Source organism: Scardinius erythrophthalmus, assembly GCF_964197995.2.
Source record: "Scardinius erythrophthalmus genome assembly, chromosome: 13".
Lineage (NCBI taxonomy): Eukaryota > Metazoa > Chordata > Actinopteri > Cypriniformes > Leuciscidae > Scardinius > Scardinius erythrophthalmus.
Genome location: NC_138233.1, coordinates 33,896,481 through 33,923,805, shown reverse-complemented (window position 1 = coordinate 33,923,805; position 27,325 = coordinate 33,896,481). Strand labels below are relative to the sequence as shown.

The 27,325-nt window shown below is 39.4% G+C and overlaps 1 protein-coding gene across 5 annotated transcripts; it reads left to right on the top strand.

Annotated features, from left to right (window-relative positions):
• Window positions 1-664: 664 nt before the first annotated feature.
• hdx (highly divergent homeobox) lies at window positions 665-25,479 on the top strand. Of its 5 annotated transcripts, none has more exons than XM_081382817.1 (11): window positions 665-847; window positions 3,695-3,954; window positions 4,750-4,896; window positions 7,630-8,598; window positions 9,936-9,989; window positions 10,102-10,248; window positions 11,242-11,428; window positions 11,570-11,649; window positions 11,741-11,833; window positions 24,962-25,084; window positions 25,168-25,479. In XM_081382817.1, exons 2-11 carry the CDS (start codon window positions 3,919-3,921, stop codon window positions 25,315-25,317), a joined length of 1,986 nt encoding a protein of 661 aa, XP_081238943.1. In that variant the 5' UTR covers window positions 665-847; window positions 3,695-3,918; the 3' UTR covers window positions 25,318-25,479. The 5 variants fall into 5 exon arrangements, with proteins under 5 accessions (XP_081238943.1, XP_081238945.1, XP_081238944.1 ...); XM_081382819.1 differs by having other exon boundaries at window positions 691-847; window positions 10,108-10,248; XM_081382818.1 differs by having other exon boundaries at window positions 691-847; window positions 11,744-11,833.
• The last annotated feature ends 1,846 nt before the right edge of the window (window positions 25,480-27,325 follow it).

Genomic DNA, 27,325 nt, shown 5'->3' with positions numbered 1-27,325 from the left:
AATCCATATTTATTTAGTATATCTTTCATTTGTTTGGCTGGGTAATCAACTAAAAGTGTTTATTTAATAAAATGTGGATCATTTACATTAAAACAGTCAGAGACTACATGTCATAAGAATGTCTTATCAGGACTTTTCACATTTGAAATAGAGGAAACTCTCCATCTGGGGTGAGGAGACACTACAATCCGGTGTGTTGCTACTAGTGTAAAATCACAAACCGAAACTTATAGACTCTTCCGGTCAGATAGGGACATCCCGAATTTAGTGATAATTTTAATCATTTTTGTTCTCTGCTTTTATTTTTATTTATGATATTTATACTTTATTATGCATCTGTTGTGATTATTTTATAGTTATTTTAATTATTTTTTCATGTAAAGCACTTTGAATTACCATTGTGTATGAAATGATACTGTATAAATAAAATTGCCTAAACTTTCTCTTAAAATGTCTTAGGCATTATTTTATTAGCCTGCTTTGTATTACTTATATTTATGATGATTATTTTAAACTATCAAAAATTATGTTATGGTATTTTTTTTTTTCATATAGAATCTGTAGCCTGGTATAATAATATGTATTTTTGCCCAGTGTGCCCAGTAACTTGTAATCATCAGTAGCATCAGTGGTCTCTCTTTCGAAACCTCCACCCTCACCTAACAGTGGTGGGCGGGGTTTGTTTGTGTCAGAACGATGATTCTGCATCTCCATTTGCTCGTGTCATCTCCGACGTCACGATCATGATTAGAATTGATGATCGGACGTTTTGATTTCATTGTCTAGCCAGGGGATTCGTAAGGAAATCTGCTGAATTCGAGGGGGCCCGTTGATTTCTCAACAAAAGGTATCTCTTTTAACACGCCGAGGAATATTGTAAGGTTGTGGTGACAGCACGGGTCTCATTCCAAATAGCCCGTGTCATACATTTATACCAGCATCGCTTTTCGAGCAATGCAAAATAATAATAATAATAATAAAAGTTTCGCGTGGTGGATTTGGCTCGCGCGTGGCCTCCTGGGCCTCTCTCGCGCACTAGCGCGCGTCAGGAATTTGTCTCTATCTTTTCCCCCCCTTTTTTCCCCACTTTACTTCAGTTTAGTTACGCATTTCATTTCATTTGTTACCCCCAACCACCAGCGTTTTATCTCCGAGATGAGGGTGGTCGTATGCCCATTTTAGCTCTGTTTGAGATTATTATGATTTCATGCACGAGCGCAAATGTATTACGTGATATTATTTAAAACGTCGGCGATTAACATACATTTTCTGAGCATCCCAGACATTCACATGCTAGATCAGATGAACTGTTTGTTTACCATGAGCTGTCCGAGCAGCAGTGACACGCTAACGTTAGATGTTAGTGAGTGTGTTTGTAATGGCGCGGGATGGAGACTTTAGCACTGCAGCTAAACCGCATCAGCACCGCCACTCATCACAACAAACAACGCTCATGCTTACGCGATTACGCTGAGGCAGAGGCACACAGCGTTTTTATTAACACAGTTTTACCTTGTTTCATGTTATTAAACGGAACGGTGATCTATTATCTTGGACGAAATTTAGATTTCACTACATTCACGTTGTGAATGAAAGGCACGTCTCTTTCACACAGTCTAACAATCTTTGGTAACACTTTATTTTACGCTGTCATTGTTGCATTGATATGCTACTATAGTAATAACTACAAATTTCGTGTAATTACATGCAACTAACCCTAAACCAAATCAAACCCTTATCCTAACCCTATAGTAAGTACATGTAGTTACTTATTCTACATGTATCACTCAGTACTTAAATATCTAATTACAGTGTAACAAAGACACCTTAAAATAAAGTGCAACCCAATCTTTCTGTCATTGTGTTTATTTGAATGAACATAGTTTTATTGTAACATATAGCCTAGTAAATATGATTTGGCAGGAACTATGATAACCATGAGTCAGTGAATTTATGCTTTTTATTAAATAAGCAGATTGAAGAACTTTCTCAGGTAATGTGGTTGGACTGAAATTGTAAAAAAATATTTTAGGTCCCACTTTATTTGTCCTAAATTAAAAAATCATCTAAGATACACTGTACTTATCGTGTTGATGTTGTATTGCAAAACACTTGCTGCTATTGAGGTGGGATACAGGGAAGGTTAGGACAGGTTTGGTTTATGGGTGGGTTAAGGAGTAAGGGACCGTCAACAGTGTAATTATAGACGTAATTACAGAAATTAATTACAGCTGTAATGAAGGCATTTCAATATTTCAGGTATATTTTTTCTTTAAGTGCCCCTATTTTGCTATTTTAAAGTTTCCTAATGTTGTTTTGGAGTCTCCTACAACAGGTTTACATGCATCAAAGGTAAAAAAAAAAATTGAATTTTCTCATAATATACATTTGCACATCACCACATTTTCAGTGATTCTCAAATGACTCGTCAGATGAATCAGGCATGAACAAGTGCATGTCCATCAACAAACTGATTATTTTACTTGTACTTATTTATTTACAGAGTATTTTTCTAATTTATTGCGGTGAACGTGTATACATTTATTGCGGTGAACATGTTGATACAGAACAACTGCTCAGTGCAATAACAGTGCATTCTTTAGCCAAGCTCTAGCGTGAAGGACTGATGTAACATAAACGTTGGTAAAACAAATCTTTCTCCATGCTTAATCTTTCCTCAAAGTAGTGAGAACGACAGACAATCTGCATTAACAGACACAGTTATAGGTAACAGTGGTCCACAAACTGATCAGCAGAAGTATTTCAGTAAGACAGTGATAACGTGAGTTAGCCAGTTAGCAGGAGACCTACACAATATAAGCTCAAAACTAAGTATTTTGAACACCATCTTTCAAGAGCAAGCGGTTTGCGAATCCTGCAGTGAACTCAGAGATTTGAGAAGCAGTCGTCAGTGAAATAAAGGGAACACAGCAAAAGTTTAGGATTATACTGCTGTGATATTGTGGTAAAGATGAATTTTAACCACTGATTCTTCACATGCTCGTCATTGGGCAGTGAAAAAAAACTGTCTTTACCTTCACATTGTAGAGCACAGCGTCTTCTCGTCATGATGCTATCCACAGGAATCAGCTGCCGGTTTGAGGTTCAATAAGTGGGCGGGCAATATGCTAATGTTTCGTTTTGACGTCACAAAGAAACGGCTTATGACTCGTTTGAAAAACATTAATTTCATTGACTCAGAGTCTTTTGAAAGACAATAACTTTATATACAGTGCACTTTCAGATTTAAAACTTTGCAGGATGTTTTCATTCACTTAGACCTATGTTAATAGGGGCACTTTAAGGTAACACTTTATTTTACAGTGTCGTTGTTGCATATGTTACATGTACTTACCATAGTAATAACAGTAAATTATGCATAATAACATGCAATTAACCCCTTAACCAAAACCTAATGCTACCCTAACTTTATAGTAAGTACACGTTTTTAATTAATATTACTCAAATATATATTATTAAATTATAATTACACTGTAACAAAGACACCTTAAAATACAGTGTAACCTTTTTTAAATCTAAGTAAATTGTACACAATATGTGCATTGTATCTACTGATTAATTTAAATGTTAGTACCTAGTAGTTAAAGACATGTAATTATGTAAAGTGTTTTTAGTGTTGTTATAGCAGTAATGACTGTTTTGAAGAACAAGCTTTCCATATGGTCTTTTTCAGATCTGAGGGGTCCAGACCTGGAGAGTGCAGGAGCGTGTGTGTTTATACACCCTCCCAAAGACAGCTTCCTCCGCTGAGACACCTCGTAAGAGCAGTTCAAAGTGTTGCGATGGCCAAATGCTGGTGTGAATAGATGTGCACACGACAGTGTGTCTCTACTGTATGTTGAGATTCATAGTAGCTCAACCTGATTCCTGGGGTCTCCCTGAACATCCATCAGAGGGATGGAAAAATGGCTGGAAAAGAGGAGCATTCACACTGTGAGTATCTATACAATATTCACTAGAGACCTGCTCTAAAGGGATTCACATACACCATTGTGCTGTGGAGTGCAATACTATGCAATAGACCTTACCAGTGCTATGGGTTTATTACTCTTATATTGAGAGATTTGTTTTTATTTTAAAATAAAAGAGGGACATAAATAACTGTTTAACCATAAGTTTCACAACTACACACTTAAATATTGTTCAGGGTTCAACATATTAAGCTCTATCAATGGTATTTGATGTGTTACCAGCGAATATAATTTTGACTCATCTGTTTCACATCTTTAAAATGAATATTTAAATCAAGAGAATGAAAAACTTCACATGTTTCCATCAAGTAATGTTCTGATGTCTCAATTGTGAGTCATGACCTCCTTGCTTTGGTTATCTTGCCATGCTGAAGCAGTTATAAATAGTGTTATGAAATACCGCCCGGAGATTGTGGAGAACGAGTAAAATAGCTCACATAATGATTTCCCCATACACAGCTGTGGGTGAAACATAAAAACAAATACATAAAAATAGTTGGATGGAAACCCAGACACTCTTTCAAAAGTATAACCACAAAACATTCGATGTGATTCTAATGCTTTCACCTACATTCAATCCAGAACATTCATTTAAAATAATGAGATTTGCTTGCCTTTGTGACTCTACATTTGTGACTGTATATGTAATGTGGCTTTTCTTATTGCATAGGGTGTTCATGATGCTGTTGTCTTATTGCCCGCACTGTGCAGTAGTGTTTTGTCATGTTTATTATTATAACTTCCTTTCATCTTACAGATGAACTTGCGGTCGGTATTTACTGCCGAGCAACAGCGGATCCTGGAACGCTACTATGAGAACGGCATGACCAATCAGAGCAAGAGCTGCTTCCAGCTCATCCTACAGTGTGCTCAAGAGACCAAACTTGACTTCAGCGTGGTTAGAGTAAGCATGTTTTATTAATTTTTTATTTAACATTTTATTTCAGACCATTTATGTTGTTATTTATAGGTCAACTATGATGGATTTTTCAATGACTGTTCATTGAACGACTCATATCTAAAGAGCAAGATGAGTGTACACTTATTTTAAATTACAGTATACAAAGTTCTCTAAAACGTGAAAACAGAAATAACAATGCATATATCTATTCACATTACTTTTAAATTCATTATTAAAGTGCCTCAGTGATTGAGAGCAATAGGAGAGGGGGACATTTTCAGTGAGTAATGACTTATAAACAAAATTAGTAAAAAAATAGATTTGTTAATGTCACAGATTCTCTGTTTCTGTTTAAAGATGTTCATTTTGAGTATTTTCAGTTCTCTTTTGTTTCCTGTGTTCTTGTCACAAGAAATTTCTCAATATGTGTTCTTGTCTGTACATGTGTTCTTGTGGACTTGGAACTGCTTAAGTCCTGTTCCAATTCAAAGTTCACATTTAGCAAAGTACAGCCGGGATAATAGCAACAGCGCCCGAGATCCGCCCACAAAGTTACTTGCGTTTTGCATTTGATACTTGCGTTTCAGATCGTTAAAATAGGGCCCATTGTGTCACGAAATGTAGTTTTAAGAGTTTTTCAGGCAAGAATGCAGTTGCTTAAAGCTCAAATCTGTGGTGTATTTATAAAGAGAGCTCCTATTTGAAAATTTGGTCTGACACTATAACGTGATAGTGAACAAACAATAGCGTTTAACACTATAACACATCCGTCTCCTTCAATTAAAAATAATGGCTAGTACAGTGGCTGCGATATATGTAAACCTATCAACATCAGTCAGCATGATGTTTGGATTGACTTATCGCGAGAGGAAAAAATAACGTTTCAGTCGCATAACATCGGTTAATGGAAACGTCGTCATTTAGCAATAGTCTTTTATCGACATTTAGAAAATATCACAAAAGTTTTGCGCAAATCTGTAATGGAAACGCACGACTAGTGTCAATGTTGCAAAGTTAGTGTCATTATTCGCCTCAAATTTTGTTCTCATCTGATTAAATCGATAACATATTAATTCTAGTCTTACAGAAATGTGACGGTCTCTTATTAAATCTAAAAGGGGGAATTTATTTCACTTCCTCCCAGCAGCCGACTTCATGTTTCATTTGGGGGAAAAAACAGGGAAACTTTTTCAATCTGTCCATCATGCAAAGTCTCGTTGACATGGGCTTCTACTCGCATGGTTCTCTATTTGCCATTCTGGAGCTTGTTAACACTTTACAATAAGGTTCATTAGTTAATATTAGTTAACTACCTTAGTCAAACATGAACTAAGAATGAACAATACTTCTACAGCATTTATTAATCTTTAGTTAATATTAATTTCAACATTTACTAATACATTATTAAAATCAAAGGTTGTATTTGTTAACATTAGTTAATGCACTGTGAACTAACATGAACAATCAATGAACAGCTTTATTTTTTATAAACTAACGTTAACAAAGATGAACTAATAGAGTAACAAATGCATTGCTCATTGTTAGTTCATGTCAGTTAATACATTAATTTCAACATTTACTAATACATTATTAAAATCAAAGGTTGTATTTGTTAACATTAGTTAATGCACTGTGAACTAACATGAACAATCAATGAACAGCTTTATTTTTTATAAACTAACGTTAACAAAGATGAACTAATAGAGTAACAAATGCATTGCTCATTGTTAGTTCATGTCAGTTAATACATTAATGTTAACTAATGAACCTTAAAGGGATAGTTCACTTTGAAATTAAATTTTGGTATGTTTTAGCATAAAGGCATCCTCAGGGGCATCCAAGATGTAGGTGTCTTTTTTTCCCGCAGTAGTTTCAATTTTGATATTTTTAGGTCAATACGTTCTTGTCTGTCAGTCGTATAATGCAGGTCTATGGTTACTGTCTCAAAGAGCATGCACAGAGTCCAAATTAAAACAATTCCCCATCATCCAAATTAAACAATTCCCCATCGTAAGTACACATTGATGGCCTAAGACACGAAACGAGTGGTTTGTGTGAGAAAACGAACAGTATTATATCGTTTTTACCTCTTATACACAGCCACGTTCAAGTGATCTGAGGGCGCGAGCGCATCCTGGTGTGTGATGTGTACGCAGACTGGTGCATAGATATATACACTTGATGTCGCCTTGTCTACGGCAGTTCATTGGAACGAATGTCTTTAAGGCGACATCTAGTGTATATATCTATGCACCAGTCTGCGTACACATCACACACCAGGATGCGCGCGCGCCCTCAGATCACTTGGACAAGTGTATAAGAGGTAAAAACGATATAATACTGTTCGTTTTCTCACACAAACCGCTCGTTTCGTGTCTTAGGCCATCAATGTGTACTTACGATGGGGAATTGCTTAATTTGGACTCTGTGCATGCTCTTTGAGACAGTGACCACAGACCTGCATCAAATGACTGAGAGACAAGAACGGTTTGACCTAAAAATATCAAAATTGAAACTACTGCGGAAACAAAGACACCTACATCTTGGATGCCCTTGAGGTAAGCTAAAACATACCAAAATTTAATTTCAAAGTGAACTATCCCTTTAATGTAAAGTGTTTCCCTTTAATTCAATGGAAAAGTGCAGCAGGAACATTCCTCCAACATTTTTTCTGCTGGAATAGTTAGACTTTCTCAAACCTGATGGCCGTGCCTGTCTCTGCTTTTCTCTTTTTAGACATGGGTAGGAAACAAGCGACGGAAGCTGGCATCTAAAGCTGACCAGAATGGTGCGTCTGCTCAAGTTTTGTCCCATCAGCACGTTCCCTGTGGATCTGCCGGCGCGCTGGTGGCCGGATCGGTGTTGACGGCTGAGATGGCAGCCATGAGGAGCATTCAGCGTGGACCCGCTGTGACCCACCTCCTCCCCCCACAGGCCTCATCCTCCTCATCCTCCTCTTCTCCGTCATCTTCCTCCCCTCTCAGTGGCCACAGTGATGTGATTTTAACAGGCATTTATGCCAGCTGCTTTGATGCTTCAGCTCTCAACAGGACAGGGACAAAAGCATTGCCCTCGCACACAGAAAAGGAGCCGCCCGCTCACGAGCATATACAGCGGAAAGTCCCCATCCTCCCCAGCTCTAGCGCAGCACTTAAACCCTTAAGCTCGAGAGACTCTGCGGTAATCGCTCCCAGTTGGGCCAAGCAGTGCAGGACGTCCCAGCATCCGTCATGGCCTCAGAAAACGGCGCTGGCTCATTGCGGTCCTGTGGGTGGCGGCGCTCAGATCCAGCATGTTTTCACCCTGGCCGGATTAGAGGACCTGTCGCAGCGAGCTCTCCCGGGAAGCGCTCGAGACGCAGCGGTGAGAAAAACCCGGCCGGTCGACGCGTCGGAGATCTTCTCGATCGCGATGGAAACCGCTGACGCTGATGACGAGTATTCCAGAGAAGAAGAGCTAGCAAACATGGGCGTGCAGATGCACTGCGGGAAAGCCTCTATGGGCTCCAGCGCCGGTTCCTCTTCTTTGATTGACAGTCCGGGACAAACAGAGAGGAGCCATTCTGCCTGTGCGCTGAACCTCTCAAACTCTGCTCTCTTTGGGGAAAAGGGATGTCAGACCAGCAGCTCCTTACTGATCAGATCATCCTCCCCCAGCAACTTCCCGTTAAACCTGCAGACATCTTCCAGAATCCCCTGTCTCAAGGTATGCCACGTTGATTATTATTTTTGATTATTACACAGTGATTGTTTCAGAGACCCACACATTTTCTGGACGAGAAAATTGCTATTAATGGCTGTTAATTTGGACAGGGACAAATGAATTTGAACTTTGCAATGAGATTCACATGAAATATCATTTTGATTGATCAAGAAAAATTAACTAAATAAATTGCACTGGATTGCACTCAATCTCCAAATTAATGTGAAAGCACAAAAAGTAATTTTGGTAGCACTTTAAAATAAGGTTTCATTTGTTAACATTTGTTAACTACTTTAGTTCATAACTACGAATGAACAACACTTCTACAGCATTTATTAATCGTAGTTAATGCAAATTTTAACATTTACTAATACATTATTAAAATCAAAAGTTGTATTTGTTAACATTAATTAATGCACCGTTAACTAACATGAACAAACAATGAACAACTGGATTTTTATTAACTAACATTAACAAAGATTACTAAATACAGTAAAAAAAGGATTGCTCATGGTTCGTTCATGTTAGTTAAAGGTGCATTGTGTAATATTTAGGATCTATAGACAGAAATGCAATATAATATACATAACTATGTTTTCAGTGGTGTATAAATACCTTAATGAACTGTTATGTTTTTATTATCTTAGAATGAGCCATTTCTATCTACACACACAGGTCTCCTTACACCATACAGTGGCCCTAAACGGACAAACCCGTTTTGTCACTATGTTGTTCTTCGTGTTAAGAAGCTAAAGCTAAAGTCAGCGAATAAAACACTGACACAATGATAAACAAGTAACAATAATATTCACAATAACATATCGTTTTATTGAATAATTAAGTAAACCTAATTTATTAATTTATCTTTGTAAAGAAACCTCATTGCTTAACTGGCTACTCTCTGCTGTCTCAGACGACGACATCACTTCCTGTAGGCCACCGTAACTTTTGATGGTTGCAATTCGTAACCTCACCACTAGACGTCGCTAAAAATCACACACTGCACCTTGAATACATTAACTAATGTTAACTAATGAACCTTATTGTAAAGTATTACCGTTATTATTTTTCCTCCACTTTAAAGTTTATTTTGTGCATTCATCACAATAATTAAGTAAAAAAAAAAAAATACTCAAAGTTAAAACATTTGGTATCAATATTTTATGTGGGGATCGACCCCCTCGATACAGCATCAGTATCACAAGTATTCATTCTTATTACTGCACGTACACCTGCGTGTCTAAATTACCGAGACAAGCACGTTACTGAAAGGATCAGACTCAGGCTTATCTTAATTCCCGAAGGGCCACAAGAAAATGTTTTCCTTTGTATTTCTTCAGGTACCGAGTAACATGTCAGCTCCCTGGCTTCATAGTAACTCCCGGAAAAGAACGGTGAGTCTCTCAAACATGCTGATGCTCTTCTCAAGCACATATATTGAGCAGAGATCATTTTACTGTCAGTTTTTGATGATGGCTTTTAATAAAAGGTGTAGTGTTTATTAAGCTGCAGGACAGGACGCAGTTTAGCGACAGAGACTTGTACACACTGAAGCGCTACTGGGATAACGGCATGACCAGCCTGGGCTCTCTGTGCAAAGAGAAGATCTCAGCTGCAAGTAATGAACTCAGCGTGGACACTGAAATTGTCAAGGTCAGGAGTCTGTACAGAAATCACAATTTTCTTGTCTTCTTTTATACTTGCGCAGAGACACAGCATAATACAGTGGCAAAAATGTTGTTTTTGCATTTTTCCCTCGTAAACTATTTCATTATTCATAATTCTAGAAGAATAATTAAACATTTTCTTTCGATAATCGAATAGGCTAAAAGGTTTCTTAAGTAGTTTTTGCAGATGTATCACAGAAAAGTTTAGCTAGGCCCCTGATATGACTGAGTGTCTTCATCTGAATGTGCATCATGTCAGTGGTATTTATCAAAAGTACGGTTCATTACTTTACATTGCACATTTATTTCCTTAGGAATAAAACCTCATAATTTTATGAGAATATAATATCACATTATTAAGAGAGTGACATTTAGGTGAGACGAGGTCTCTGTGGTGTTCTGTCAGATTGTATTTGTGTCTAAGTTACTGATTACTGTTTTAGTTTTTTGTTGAATGTGTTCCTTCTGTTTAGATCGTAAGTCAATTGATGACAACGATAGTTTTTTCTAACAATTTTCTTCTCAAAAATGATATTTTTCTGTCTTAACATAAAGCATATTATAATCGCACACAAATATTTTGTGCACATCGTTTCAGTTTGCTTGAAATTGCCTTGGAAAACATCATTTCCCTTGTAATATCAAAATGGTGTGTAATTATTGAGCTTGGCAACTAGCAGATATGTTACAGTGATGAAATTGTAATGATGTAATTTTATTGAGAAAGCATATTGTTTTTGTTCTTTGATGTGAAATATGCTCTCAATTATAGAATGAGCCCAAAGTAATAGTAGCAAACTGCATGTGTTATTTATAATTTAGGGGGAGGGGACGTTCTCATTCTAGAAAGCATTTGATTGGACAAAATGTAACCAGTTCTTTGTAAATCATCATATTTTCTGGGTCCCTGTTCCCAGAGGAGAGAGTTTAAGTAGAAGTATATCATGTCTTTGCCTTTTTTTAAACCTGTATTTGACAGACGTGGATTGGGAACCGCAGAAGGAAGTACCGCTTGATGGGCATTGAAATTCCACCACCTAAAGGAGGGCCGGTCATGTTCCCCAATCCTACTGCACCTCATTCCCCTCACATCCTTGAAGACGACTGTCCGGAACTAGGAGAGGCCGGCGAACACAATGACTCTATGTCACTCTGTTTGTCTGATGGTGGGCAAGATTTTCATGGTGTTGACAGATGAGATCACATTTTATGCATTTGTTAATTACATTGAAAATACAGGAAACTGTATTGTTTCAAGACATTTTAATGTGTAGTAATTGTACATTTGCCTTTTTTTCTTTTTAAAGATGGAGCCAGTGATTATTACCTGAAAGAAAATGACGATATAAATGATGAATCAGATAGTTCCACCCCTGCTAAACATGTGGTATGAGACTATGAGCACATATTCATTAACTTGTTAACCCGAACTCTGACCCAAGCTTTGCTAGTAACTCAAACATAAAACTTTCTTTTAGAAGATTAAAATCATCGAAGAAGAGGATGATGATTATGACGATGGCATGTTGACCACAGAGATGGAACAGATGCATAACCTCTTAGAGTTCAAGGTAAGCAGAGAACCATGAGATAATGAAGAAACCGACAAATACCAGGGCAGATGAATTTTGACCCGTATGCTTTTATTTAAAAAAAACAACAACAACATTTTGTCATGTAAAGAAACACAGGCCTCTGCTTTGTGTTCATCTTCCAACAGCTTAAAGGGATATTTCACCAATAATATACAGGTTTTGTATGACATGAGGGTGAGTAAATAAAGACAGAATTTTCATTTTTGGGTTAACACAAGGATCTCAAGGGTGTTTCTGAGTTCATGCACGGCGGGAACTTTAAAAGTAAAATGCTTTCATTCCCACCCATCCCCACAGTTCCCACCGGTTGTTCTTCTGTTACTTTGTGCAAAACAGCTTTCGGAGTGCAGTACCTATCCCCTCTTTAAAGGGTATTAGGGCACAAGAGATTGTTACTATAGGCTGCCCCACTAAGGATGGCTGGGTGCCAACTATACAATTGGTCTCTTGGTTTCAGAGTTCTGGGGCGGCTCCTCTGACACTTAAGGGAATGCGTGGCCACCATTACTGCTGGGCATGCGCTTATTGATGGAGAATCATTGAGGAGACATTCGTTAGTCTCCAATTTTATGTGAAGGGTGAGGCCTTTCTGTCCAGGGAGAGTATTGAATACGATGTTTGTCATTAGGGATGTTAACGATTAATCGACGATCGATTAATTGTCGATAATACATTTAATCGATAAAACTTTCATGCGCCTGCGTGCTGCTCAACCGCAAAACATGTATAGCGAGCACGCCGGAGTTATGTTTGGGACCATTTTACACCTTCATCATGACTATAAGTTTGCGTGTGCATTCGCAGCCTTTTGTAAGTTGTAATGTTGTGTTTATTTTGTGTAGGCCTATCTATATCTGATTTATCTTATATTCATACTTTGCAGTCACGTGACTACCATGGATACCTGGCGGGCAACAAACGGTTATTTTCAACATAGAGTCCTGTAGTTCCAGGTCTTTCTAGTAGCTATCAAGTCTGTTAGCGAGCTAGCTGCATAACTATGGACTAGGATTAACTCCAAAGTAGCTAAATTGTGTAAAGCAGACAAGGTTTTTTACAATAATCTAGCAGTAATAATTCCTCCGTAAATAATCTAGCTCTACTGTTGGGTCATCTCTGGTTCTCATTGAAAACCATAGATATCACAAACCTCAAAACAACCAATCACACACTTTTGTTGTTGTTAGCAAAAGACGACAGCTGTTACTGTGCGTTCACACCGCCGCCGGCGAGAGCGTCAAAGTGCCCGGAAGTCATTCATTTTCAATGAATTTTGCCGAGATGAGTCAATAGCAAAGGAGAAAGACCGCGAAATTTAAAATACGACTGTTATTGTGTCACGAAATGTATTTATAAGAGTTTCTTAGTCGAGAATGTAGTTGTTTGAAGCTCAAATATGTTGTTTATTTACTATAAAAAACACACTAACAACGAGAAATGTTTAATTTCACAATCTATAGCTTCGGTTAAATACTAGTATATGAAACATATAAGTTAAAATACATTAATGACTCGTTATAACGTAGATCCTTGATTAGTTTACTGGGTTTCGTTGCTGGAGAACGACGTTCTTGCCCGCCAGCCAGTACTTGTGACGTCACGTGCAAAGTATGAATAGGATGCATTTGGTTAAGAATTAATGTAGTAAAGCTTACGGTGATCCTCTTCAGTTTCAGCGCGCGCAGCTCAAACGGCAATGCACAACTTATAATGACTATTGGACTGTCATTTTACGTAACATTATAAAGAGAACAATATTGTAATAAAATATTGTGAATTATTGCGCGTTGCTCCAGAAATAGCGCGTCCACAACATGAGTCATATCATTTGTAATATTATGTTTATTTTGTATATATCTGATTAATCTCATATAGGATGCGTTTCTTTGAGTTAAATAACGCGCTAGCAAAGTGCTCCAGTTTAACAGTATTCATTCAGCGCGCAGCTCAAACAGAAATGCACGGTTAATAATAACTATGATTAGGACTGTCATATTACATAACATGAGAACACTGTTTTATTAAATCGTTGTGAATTCATTGGGTTTAGTTGCCATTTTCAGCGCGTTGTTCCAGGAAGAGCACGTCCACAACAGTCATATATTCCAAGCACGCATCTGAGGCGTTGGTGACACTTTTCATTAGTCGTTATATTTGATTATTAAATAATTAATTTAATTAAATGATCAATCACATTGAAACATTTTACAATCCTACTAGCCCTTTATTTAGATTAAAAACCATTCTCATTCATTTGGTGAGGAACATAGCATTTTGTGCAGTATTTGCACACCCTGTCATGCTGTTGGCCATATGCCACTGCAGCAGACTCATAATGCAGTGTTACGGCAAATGATTAATCGATTAATTGATCTTTAATTTAACCGACGATCGATCATGGGAATTTGTTAAAATTGACATCCCTATTTGTCATGGATGGCTACTAACAGGAAGCACACGACGAAGGAGAATTCAATACCAATAGTCTTTAATCCAAAAGCTCCCATCCTGGAGTCCTGGCAGGTGACCAGGATGATGAGGGCAGGCTAAGTAGCCTCCAGGACGGTACCGGCAGTACAGGAGACCAGGGAGGCGCCGGCAGCACAGGGAGCCAGAGAGGAATTCTCAGATTCTCAGGAATGACGGCCTCCATGTTTGCGAGAGCGGACGAATGGGTGGCTCTTGGGCGGCCTCCGTGAGATTCCAGCTTGACCCTGGCACAGTATGTGGATGTTGACACTGGCTATTGTGTACTACTGGCTAAATGGCAGCTGTACCTTAATGTTTCAACCTGTTGGACAGACTGCTTCTCTTCCCACGTAATGCCTGTGTGACAAATCCCAATACATTTTTCACACCATGTTCGTTCATCTCCTTGCCATTGTCACCTTTGTCTTGCTTAGTTGGGGACACTTAATATTCAGTAATATTATTGACTTAACTGCACTGACACTATCAGACGAGACACTCCAAGCCCATGACTTCTCCTCGGCCTGTCAACCCATTGGCTCCACACTCCCTCGGCTCCACCGTGATCCGTCATCTTTCAGGCTCCTTCATCCGGCAAGCACCACCTTGGTCAGGTGTCACCCTGTTTTCGCCAGTCTTCTGGGTCTCCTGCTGCACCTCAGCCTTCCACCCCTTTGGCTCCACTGGGCTCCTCCTTTGTCCTCGCTCCCACTGGCCTCACCTTGGCCCTTCAGACCAGCAGTGTTGCCCTGTGTCCTCAGCCCTTTGGCTCCGCCTGGATCTCCACCTGTCCTGGCTCCGTCTCGGACGGTTGGTGGGGTCTTGCTCAACCATCCCCTCTATGGTCATCTCCTCTTCCGCTAGCCCTGTGGTGGTCTGCTCCTCCAATGGCTCCTCTGCACACTCCTCCGACTCCTACATGGTTCCCCCCCTCTCCAGTCCTCCCATAGACTATTCTGCCCTGGGGCCCTAACCCCCTTATAGAGACCATCACCCCTCCAGTCACTTTGATGCAGTTTTTGTTTATGCCACAAAGAGGTGCCTGCTGGGAGGGGGGAGTTCTGTCACATTTATGACCTGTTTAGTTTGATTCTTTGTAAATAGTTTCTTTGCGTGGTTTTTCTTCTTTCATTTGGTTGTCATAGTTACTGATTTGGTTTCCCTTGTTACTGATTTTGTTCACCTGTGTCTTGTTTGTTTCCTCATGTAGCCTTTTGTTTATATAGCCCTCAGTTTCATTTGTAGTTAGTCTGTTCTTGCTCAGTCAATGTTTGGTTTAGTTTTCCGTGCTCCTTCATTGACCTGTATTATCTAATGTTTTTGTTTTCATAAAATCCCAATCTCCCCTCCATGTTGAACCAAGCCTTGACATTAGGGGCTTTCGGAACTAATGGCGGAAGTACACGCTTTTTGGCGTGTTTGCACCTCAAGAACTTAGTTTGAGGAACGCCTTTTGGGGAAACTAAATTAGCTCCTACTACCAGTGACGTTAGTGTACACTGATTGGCGAACACACGCAAAACACCAGCACCAATGTAAAAAAAAAAATGTATCCACAAACTAACTGTACGAACATGGAAAACAGTGATAGATGGACCTCTCAACCTTTACGCTAAGGAGAAAATCCAACGCAAATTTGAGGGGACCAAGTGAAACATAATTATGTATTTCTGCTCAGCTAGCGACATTGGACATCCACCACACGGCAAACGCTAATACTTTTTCATATACTGTCTACTTTCTTTTTATAACAGTTCTATCTAATAATGTATTAGACAGGACTGTTAAACAGATCGTAAACTAAAGACGTAGAATATGAGCGCTGTGTGCTCAGGATCTGGTGTTCTCAGCGACATCAAAATAAAAGTCTGCCCCATATTCAAAATAAAAGTCAAAACAACAAGCAAAGATATTTTTGTATTGCCTCCCTTTGTTTGTTAATTAAAGTAACGTTTCAGACAGACAGAGGTCATGGCCACTACTACAGATATAAGCCGACCAATATTACTTCTCTGATAGTTGCTTTGGTTTGGCCATGCCATGGTTTCCCACATACACCTAACTAAAGTAACATTACAATAAACAGAGGTAAGACTCACCCTATTTAGGTTGGTCGGGCAGCAGTTTGCTCTCCTAAACGGAAATTCCCTTTTTGTCTTTACAAAACCAAGTACACTTGAATTAGTGCCAAAATTAGTGCCAAATATTAGCCGAAACACTAAAATCGCAGTTAGTTCCTATAACTAAGTTCCTAGATTTACCCCGTGCGAAAGGGGCTAGTGTGTACTCAAAGGTCAAGAGAAATACAATATCAAAATGTGGGGTTCTAGATCACTGCTTTACACAATGCAGTAATGATGACAGTAAACAGAAAACTAAACAATATAATATGTGCCTGGCCATGAATATCTTTTATCTATCTTTTTTGTGACCACATAACAAAGAATATAATTTTCAGCTTGATAAGAAATTAGTCTACACATTGCTGACAAGTTTGTTTTTTTCCAGTGAAAAGCATTTTTCTACTCTATGGTTTTTCAGTTGTAGTGCAGTAATATTCAGGGTGATTGTAGTGTGGGTTTAAAATGTTATGCTGGGTTAATATGCTCTGCCCACTAGGGGTCACTATTAACCTGGAGTGTTGAGGTAAAAAAGAAGCAGAATAAAAGGATGGAGTGTTGAGCTACTGCACGCTTGTTTCAGCTGTGTTGTCTTTTATTAGTATTAGTATAAAATACAACAGTGATGCACCACTAATCACTGGATTCTCTCAGTAATTTGTAGTACTCTCTCCAAATTTAAACAGTAAAATCACTTTCACATTCACTTGTACAGTCACTGTCAAATGAACACGTGAAAAAGGGTCCTGTGTTTCCAGGGTCCTATGTGTCCCAGATTTATCACATAAATGTAAATTTAAGTTCAGCCCCATAAAACCTAGAGTAGATTTTATAAACGTGCCCTAGAAAAAAACATTACTGGTGTGCATCTTGAGATATGTCAGTGCAAGTTGGTTTCAGTTAAAACAGCTCAGACATGCATTGTATTCCAGGATTAGGCTTAAGCCTTGTCTTTAAAAATGGATGAAAATGTTGATACCGTGTTTTTATTTTTATGATGAAGTGCTGGCTACGGAAGCCCTGAACCGCAACGCAATTTTTTTTTAATCCGTAAAAAAAAAACATTTTAGCATTTTGAGTTTAAAGTCGTAATATTTTGAGAATAAAGTCAAAATTACGCGAATACAGTCTTCCGTAGAAGTTCTTGTTTATTTATTTTTGTAAAGAAATGTGCTTGTGAAGTCGAACTGCTTCTGCCATGGATCTAAATATAATAGTAGCTTTTTACTTTTATCTGGGCTTCTAACAAAAGGAAATTCTACAGGTGCTAATAACAACATGGCATTACCATTTGTCTTAGGATGCCTAGACGAGCACGAAGACACCGCCGGGTTAGGTACCACAATCCAAAAGTCCAAACTTTATGTGGCACGTTGACTCGAAGTCTGCGTATTTTCGTGCTCGTCTATAGGCAACATCTGGGTCGAGAACACTTAACAATAACCGTACTGTCTCCCTCTTCACCGTAAATCCTTTCTGGATACATTTTAAGTGCATCATTCTGTACCCAATCATTTGGCCGGATCCCATGATTTCCTCAGATATAAAGCTGGATTACTCCCCCCAGTCTGAAAAGTTTTTTCGCCTGTAAAATCTATTCTGGCGCAGTATATTTTGTAATGTCCTAAAACAAATGGCAATGCCATATTGTTAGATTAGCACCTGTAGAATTTCCTTTTGTTGAAAGGCAACTAGGCTTGAGGGTGTGTTCCAACTACAGGGGGATCACACTTCTCAGCCTCCCTGGGAAAGTCTATGCCAGGGTACTGGAGAGGAGAATACGGCCGATAGTAGAACCTCGGATTCAGGAGGAACAGTGCGGTTTTCGTCCAGGCCGTGGAACACTGGACCAGCTCTATACCCTCTACAGGGTGCTGGAGGGTTCATGGGAGTTTGCCCAACCAATCCACATGTGCTTTGTGGATTTGGAGAAGGCATTCGACTGTGTCCCTCGCGGCGTCTTGTGGAGGGTGCTCCGGGAGTATGGGGTCTGGGGTCCTTTGCTAAGGGCTGTCCGGTCCCTGTACGACCAAAGCAGGAGCTTGGTTCGCATTGCCGGCAGTAAGTCAGACTTCTTCCCAGTGCATGTTGGACTCCGGCAGGGCTGCCCTTTGTTGCCGGTTCTGTTCATAATTTTTATGGACAGAATTTATAGGCGCAGCCAGGGGCCGGAGGGGGTCGGGTTTGGGGACCACACGATTTCGTCTCTTCTTTTTTCGGATGATGTTGTCGTGTTGGCCCCTTCAGACCAGGACCTTCAGCATGCACTGGGACGGTTTGCAGCCGAGTGTGAAGCGGCTGGGATGAGAATCAGCACCTCCAAATCCGAGGCCATGGTCCTCAGTCGGAAAAGGGTGGCTTGCCCACTTCAGGTTGGTGGAGAGTTCCTGCCTCAAGTGGAGGAGTTCAAGTATCTTGGGGTTTTGATCACGAGTGAGGGAAGAATGGAGCGGGAGATTGACAGATGGATCGGTGCAGCTTCTGCAGTAATACGGTCGCTGTACCGGTCTGTCGTGGTGAAGAAGGAGCTGAGCCGCAAGGCAAAGCTCTCGATTTACCGGTCAATCTACGTTCCTACTCTCACCTATGGTCATGAGCTGTGGGTCATGACCAAAAGGACAAGATCCCGGATACAGGCGGCCGAAATGAGCTTTCTCCGCAGGGTGGCCGGGCGATCCCTTAGAGATAGGGTGAGAAGCTCGGTCACTCGGGAGGAGCTCAGAGTAGAGCCGCTGCTCCTCCACATCGAGAGGGGTCAGCTGAGGTGGCTTGGGCATCTTTTCCGGATGCCTCCTTGACGCCTTCCCGGGAAGGTGTTCCGGGCGCGTCCCACTGGGAGGAGACCCCGGGGAAGACCTAGGACACGCTGGAAGGACTATGTCTCCCGGCTGGCCTGGGAACGCCTCGCTGTCCCCCCGGAAGAGCTAGAGGAAGTGTCTAGGGAGAGGGAAGTCTGGGCATCTCTGCTTAGACTGCTGCCCCCGCGACCCGGCACCGGATAAGCGGAAGAAGATGGTATGGTATGGTAAAATAAAGCTATAAAAAAGCTACTATTTTGTTTAGATCCACGTCCGAGGCAGTTCGACTTCATGAGCGCATTTCTTTACACACGCACGCACACACACACACACACACACACACACACACACACACAAACATCTACGGAAGACTTCTCGAAATTTTGACTTTATTCTTAAAATATTACGACTTTATTCTCGTAATGTTTAGACTTTAATCTCGAATTGCTAGTTTTTTTTGTTTTGTTTTTCGTTGCGGTTCAGGGCTTCCATACTGGCAACCACAGCTGCTGTTTATTTTTATTTTACAGGTTTATTTTTTAGAGTGTGGGAACCTGAAAACAATTTTCCCATGCTCTGTATTTGCTTAACACAACGAGTTATTGTGGAACTCATAAAGGGGTTTTCTGTTCCTGTCGTAGGGCTCTCACTATAATAGTCCTAATCTTGAGGGATATAAACAAATGCTTGGATTAATGGAAAAGGTCATAGCTCCCTTATAGGTTTAATATATAGGTACTAGACTTTGCAATGAGTGACTGAAAAAACAGGGCATATATAGGCACAGTTAACAAGGGTAATGGCAAACAGGTGGAAGTGATCAAACAATAATGAGTCTGGGCAATGGGTTATGGGAAATGCAGTCCTTGATGATATATCAAATAGGGCTGGGACAATAAATCGATTCATCGCGATTCGTGGATCGATTCCAGTGTTTCCGAATGCATCGCCATTCTCTCTCGAATCGATTCTGAGCTTAGTTTTTAACAGCAGATGGCGCTCTAGGCTATTATTTAACCCCACACAAATACTCACGAAGAAGAGTGCTCGTGCGTTCAGCTGAGGCTGAGAATGTACTTGCACCTCAGAACGCTTTTATGACGCGAGATTAATGTAAACGGCCCACTGCAAACACCCTTGTACTTCGCTTCCACCTTTTCGAACTTTATAAATGATTATTTTATAGAAGGTTCAAGTGGTGTGTGTAAAGCATTGGAAGCCAGCAGAGTACGGCTGTTTCTAAAGCATGCAGTGCCATCTGAGGTTAAAGGGGAACTTGGCAACTATTTCAACTTAATAAATCCGTTTAGAAATCATTTGGATGGTTCTGGTGAGAATGGTGACTTTCCCCGCACCCCCCAGCGTTCCCCGGCGGAAAACCAACCTTGCAACATGGAGACTAACGTCCCGGTAAGTTGGAAATAGGAAGTCTCGTGAGAAGTGAGAACGAGCGAGAAACACAAACTGCTTTACGGCAATTCAACATAAACACACACGCCATATGATACTGTGCATGATGCATTACCAAGGGGGTAATCCAGCACCCGGAAAGCGTACCTTCCCTGGGGGCCGCCATTGGTTAGCAAGCCATCACCTGCTGTTAGCATTCCATTGACTCCCATTAATATTGGCGTCACTTTGACAGCGAATAACTTTACATCTGAGGCGTTTAAAGACTCAAGAAACATGACAATGTATAAAAGGCTCCATTACCTTGTATCTTACGTTATGGCCCCGTAGATGCAGGCAATCAGTGGGACGTGGAGGCATAAAGTCCGATAAAGTCAAGGGAGAAGCCCATAGAGATTCATAAAGTTGCTCCTGTATGGAAGTAAAATAATGTCAAATGTTTTTGAAACAAAAAGCCTGTTGAATTGCACTACTTGAAAAAAAATAGGCATTGCATTAACCATGCTTGCATTTTAATGCATTGTATTTTTAGGGCTTGCATTTTTATGGGCTGAAATTCAACATGGTTGAATATTTAAGCTGTGAATATTTCAATTAAAAACATTTCAAACACATTTTCATTATTAAAAATTCAATAATCCATATTCACCTTTCATATTTCACCTCCAAAATATTCAAACTGTTTAAAAATACAACCTATAATATTCAACAGGCAATTTTCGGTCCATTTTATTTCGCTTTGCAAAATTCGCTTCCACAAATTCAGTGGTTCAAATTCGACAGTAAATTCAACGGAACTGCAGGAAAAGCAATAGATTACCGAGATACTCTCCATCTGCTGTTAGTCAACCTCACCAGCAGGTGGTGCAAAAGCGCTTGTTGTTGACGAAGACAGAGCAACAGTTATAGCAAGCCATTCATTCATAAAATGAAAATGAGCTGTGTCAGTATATATGCGGAAAAGATGATAAAGACACAAAAGCTGTGTTTATGTTTCATTCAATAACTTCATTGTTACTTTCCCTGTGTATCATGTCATCAGCTTTCTCTACATGAACAGGATTATAATCGGTTTCCCTCAATACCTCACACTCGAGGATTCCCCTTTTGTCGGGACAAAACGCTTAACGTAGTTTATGGACTAATAGTGATATAAAAGACCAAACTCGCACCTTATTGGGGATGTAGGCTATAGGCTACTATATAGGCTAGATGGACTAAGAATATGAACGTAACGCGCAAAGTTTCATGCTGAGTGTTTCGTGATATACTGGCATAAAATCAACACTAGATCAATACTAACACTTTCTCTTCTCTTTTCTCTCTCTCTCTCTACAGTATATATATATATATATATATATATATATATATATATATATATATATATATATAGGCTATGCATACGTGTATTGCATTAGCTTAAACTGGGAAGAGTCATAGCACTTGCATATTGTTGTCCTCCTATTGTTAGTTTAACTGTAAATCGCTTTGGATAAAAGTGTCTGCTAAATAAATGACTAAATGTAGCCTAATAAATGTAAAATTGGCTTGACATTGGACATTCGCACATTTAGGGACCGTCTCAAAAGTTGCATAAAACATTGGCATACACGTTTCTAACTTCAATAGCAAACTTTAATTTATTTGAATAAATATCAAAAATCCAAAGGGTGCGCATTATGCCTGACACTACATGAACACTTTACAGTTGGTTTTATGACTGTAAGTTGTTCTATTCAAATGCTATTGAAGTTAGAAACGTGTATACCAAAGTAGTATACACTTTAGAGACGGTCCCTAAATGTGCGAATGTCCAATGTCAATGCCAGTCTATCACTGGGAAACGCTCAACATTAAACTTTGCGCGTTATTCTGAGTCAATCTGCTTGCCTGCGAGTTTGGTCTTTTATATCACTGTAATTAGTCCATTAAGCTATACATTAAGCGTTTTATATGCCCAGCAGGGGAATCCTTAAGTATTGAGGGAAACCCTAATAGCTTGCATGCAGCACATCGCCACAATATAAAGTTAAGGCAACTAAACAACCAAGAGAAATATATGTCAACCTCAAAAATGTAATATTGGATCTGTATATCCGCATCGGGGAATAACATTATAATCTTGTTCACGGTAGAGAAAGATGCTTGTAGGCTACACAGGGAAAGTAACCGTGAAGACACTGAATTTAACATAAAACCGCCGTCATAATAAATCACAAATACACTTGCATTGCTGTTAAATGAGTTTTATGAATGAATGGCTTGCTCTAACTGTTGCTCTGTCTTCGTCAACAACAAGCGCTTTTGCACCACCTGCTGGTGAGATTGACTAACAGCAGATGGAGAGTATCTCGGTAATCTATTGCTTTTCCTGCAGTTCCGTTGAATTTACTGTCGAATTTGAACCACTGAATTTGTGGAAGCGAATTTTGCAAAGCGAAATAAAATGGACCGAAAATTTCCTGTTGAATATTATAGGTTGCATTTTTAAACAGTTTGAATATTTTGGAAGTGAAATATGAAAGGTGAATATGGATTATTGAATTTTTAATAATGAAAATGTGTTTGAAATGTTTTTATTCATTTCATATTCACAGCTTAAATATTCAACCATGTTGAATTTCAGCCCATAAAAATGCAAGCCCTAAAAATACAATGCATTAAAATGCAAGCATGGTTAATGCAATGCCTATTTTTTTTCAAGTAGTGCAATTCAACAGGCTTTTTGTTTCAAAAACATTTGACATTATTTTACTTCCATACTCCTGCTCCTAGCTCATGGACAGCTCCTACTCACGCTCTCCGTCCCTGCAAGTTTCGGAAGGGAATGATTCAGATTTCTCTTGGCACAGCTACTAGAAGACGTTCAACTGTCAGACAGGTTGCTCACATCACATCTATGTCGTCAAGTTCAGTTTGAGTCTGCGCAGTACGCTCAACCATCAGGAAATGAGTGCTTCCAATTGACTTCACTTTTCTCCGTTGAAGTCTATGGGGTCGCTGTGTCCATTTCTTATACAGTCTATGTGTATTACCCACCTCGGTAGACAGCTCCACGCGATAAAGTTTGCCGGCTCCCATAATAACAAATGCACATGAGCAGCGGTAGAAAGGGGGAGGAGGGTGCTGCCTCCAAGTGAGATTTTTTTACTACAGTGTTGTGAAATATACGGCCCACAGCTGTAGGGGGAGCTCGTGGAGAAAACAAAAGGGAAAATCAGCGAAGAAATGGCTAGAGTTGCCATGTTCCCGTAAGGGAACTAAGCTCAGAATCGATTCGAGAGAGATGCATTCGGAAAATCTCAGAATCGATCCAGAATCATTTCTCGATTCACGATGCATCAATTTATTGTCCCAGCCCTAATATCAAATATGGAAGGAGTGCCCTCTGATGGCTATCATAGGCACTCCAGCTGGTGGGCGTGACACTGGGGAACATAGAACAATTTTTCATGTGTTCATTATGTGCTATATAAATCTGGGGAATATAGAAACCTGGGAACATAGGCATGAAGACATCTAAAAACTTCTCTCATCTCTGTTATCGTCAGGAAATCTGGCTTGGATCCTTCTCAGCTGAGCAGTTTCAGACCTACCTCAAAACCTGTTCTTATCCAAACTGAATATGTAGACTTGCCTCTTAGCTACAATCTCATTGGCTTTCTAAAAATGTTTTTTATTCTTTCAATCTGGTTTTTGCTCTTCCACCACAAAAAAAAAAACTACTCTCCTGAAGACTGTCAGTGATCTTCTTCTCGCAGCTCAGTCTAGTTGTCTTAGATCTTGAATTAAGCATCACATTTGATGTACTCTGCTATCAGCATCTCCCTAATTGACAACACACTCTGGGCTTTTCATAACTTAAATTGTGCACCCTTGCATCTTAGTTCATCTCTCCATGTATGCAAGGGAAGTAAATGATGGCGGAGGAATCCAAGGAAGACATTTGTAAATTGGATTTTTTGATTTCTCAAGTGCTACTTCACATGACATGACCTGTTGAAATATGTGAGATTTATGTTTAATTTAAACTTCATTGGTAAAACATGAATTAAAACTATTGTGACAGATGTGAAGGGGGAGGAGAATTTATACATGTCAAGTGTTTCCACAAAACCTCCTTCAAGCATCCTCAGTAAGCTTTTCTCCATCCTTGATCTTCCCCTCCTCACAGTGCAATTTTACAATTGATATGTCCTTCATCATGGGCAACTTTATTTATCACTGAGGCTAAAATATCTAACTGATTAATTGGAGATGAAATATTGTGGAATAATAGTTTAAATATTGGTGATTTGTTCCCTCAGAATGAAGAAGTGCAGTTCCTTGAGAGTGAGCTGCAGAACCAGAAACAGAAGTTCTCAAAGCTGAAGAGCTTCACCAAAAGCCTGCTGATCGCTGTGAAAAACAAAGACAGAAAGAAACAGCAGGTAAGGACACTCAGTTGGGTTAAACTTTTAGACAGCAATGAAGGAAATCAAATCTTGATCAGTGTGTTTGTCTGTGTTCTCAGGAGCTGTTAGCCAGTCTACCTCAGAAAGTGAACGAGGACTGGGACCTGGGCCTGGAAAATCATAGCATGTCTGGCATAGAGACGCCCACCATCCAGAAAGAGTCCTCTGTATCAGAGGAGGAGGGGGACACCGATCAAATGAGACTATAAATGCAGGGCAGCTTCCACCTCTTCTGTTACTCACATGTGCCACATAGTGCCTGTGGAAACGAACCAATAACTGTTGGACCCCACAAGTCATTTTCTATAGCATATCAGACTGCCTTGGCCAGGTCCAGTACTATCAAATAAACGCCACTATCAAGTCAACGCAAGATCTGTGTCTTATTATTTTTATGATGACTGGAAGCATACAATGTTCTAGTTGAGATTTTAATTAAGCAGGTTCAAACAAGCAAGAGTGCTTTTCTGGGATGTGTTTCCCAAAGCCAACTATGGTTGCAGGTTACAGTTCAAGAGAACTTGTGATCATATTTGGCCAACGATGGTTTTGGGAAACGCACGCCTGAATGTTGGCACGCCTGGGATTTGGGCATGGCTGCAGGTAATTGCAGCTGTGCTGATATTCAGAATGACAGCATGATTCTATAAGCAAGTAACTTGTGTTTCCCAGTTGGTTTGGATTTTTGTTCATTCTCAGTGAAAACAGCTGTGTCAAACTGTGCATGTCAGCAAACCTCTGGAAATGTGTATGTGAGTTGAGTGGAGAGTCTTATGTAGTCACAATGTTACAACCACCTGGCTCTCGGTGATGCAACATAAAGAGGGGAGGCCACACATGGAAGTCAATTTAAAAGAGAAACATTTAATCAGAAGTAAATCATAATATTAATGCAAAAAAAGAACTAAAAGAAAAATCAATCCAGGACTGAAGGGGAAAAAGGTGAACGGCACCAGCAGACTTGCTATATACCTTAGGGTACGTTTACATGACAACGATATGCTTAAAACGGAAAGTTTTTCTTTTGTAAAATAAGTGTAAATGTGTATAAGTGTAAGTGTGCACTAAGTGTAAATAGCCTGTCTTGTTGGCAAAGGCTATTTACACTAACCCCACCCACCAATGACTGGTTGGGCCACACAAGATTAAAGAAGACGCACACTTCTCAGTGTATACGGTGGCGCAGGCCATAGGGAGTATGGCGTGGATAAGCTGCCTTTGACCCAAGTTCGAGACCGCCTTTTACCGAACTTGCTTGTCTCCATTTTCTCATCACATATCAGATCAAAAAGGCATTAACTTTCAATAAAAATGAAAAAAATAATAAAGTATGGAAATAAAGTGTCCAACAAGTGTTTAATAATAAAGTGTTTATGGGGTAGGTGTAAGGAGAGCTTTACTGTCCCAATAAGGTGGCATCCATTCAATAATTTTAATAAATATAGTAATTTACACTCTATGCTCTATTACTGAGGTGCAAATAGTATCTGACACTATTTATAAGTATAAAAAGCATCTAACATCTATTTGCACTAATTGCAAAGAACTGCTACTTTTAGGCTAGTGTAAACATATATATATATATATATGTATATATATTGCTATTTTCATTTAGTGTAAATATCGCTAAGAAATTGCTGTTGTCACTAGCTGACGAATTATTCTGATACACAGAAGACAATGATGTAGACCGACAGTTCAAAGAACAATGGACAAAAAAGTAACTATGCCTTAATTCTTTCTGTGTTAAACTGACGTGTGTTGTTTGTTCAGAGACTGTAGGCTATTGCTCTTAAATGTTCTACCATTGTACTGTTCTCCTTGCATGTACAGATGCAGTTTAACAGCCAGCCAAACTCCATCCATAAAGTACAGACGAGTCAGGATTCATCTTAGTATCTGCCGCTTAATAAGATGCCAAGTACATTATGAATTAGGAGTAAAACTAAAAAAAAAACAGCAAATAAACAATAATCAGAACAATTTTCAGAACAATTTGACTAAAGAACATTCATGTAGTTCTGAAACTCTTATCTGAAAATACACCAAATGAAATCAGTGTCATAAATTTCAGATAACAAAGAAAATAGCAATAAATACAGATATTGACTCATATAGTGACATTAGCGTATCAAAGTAGAATGGAATCAACACATTGAATGCCACACCAAAAAAAGGCTAATAGCTAAAGGCTATCACCAAAATTACATTAAATCA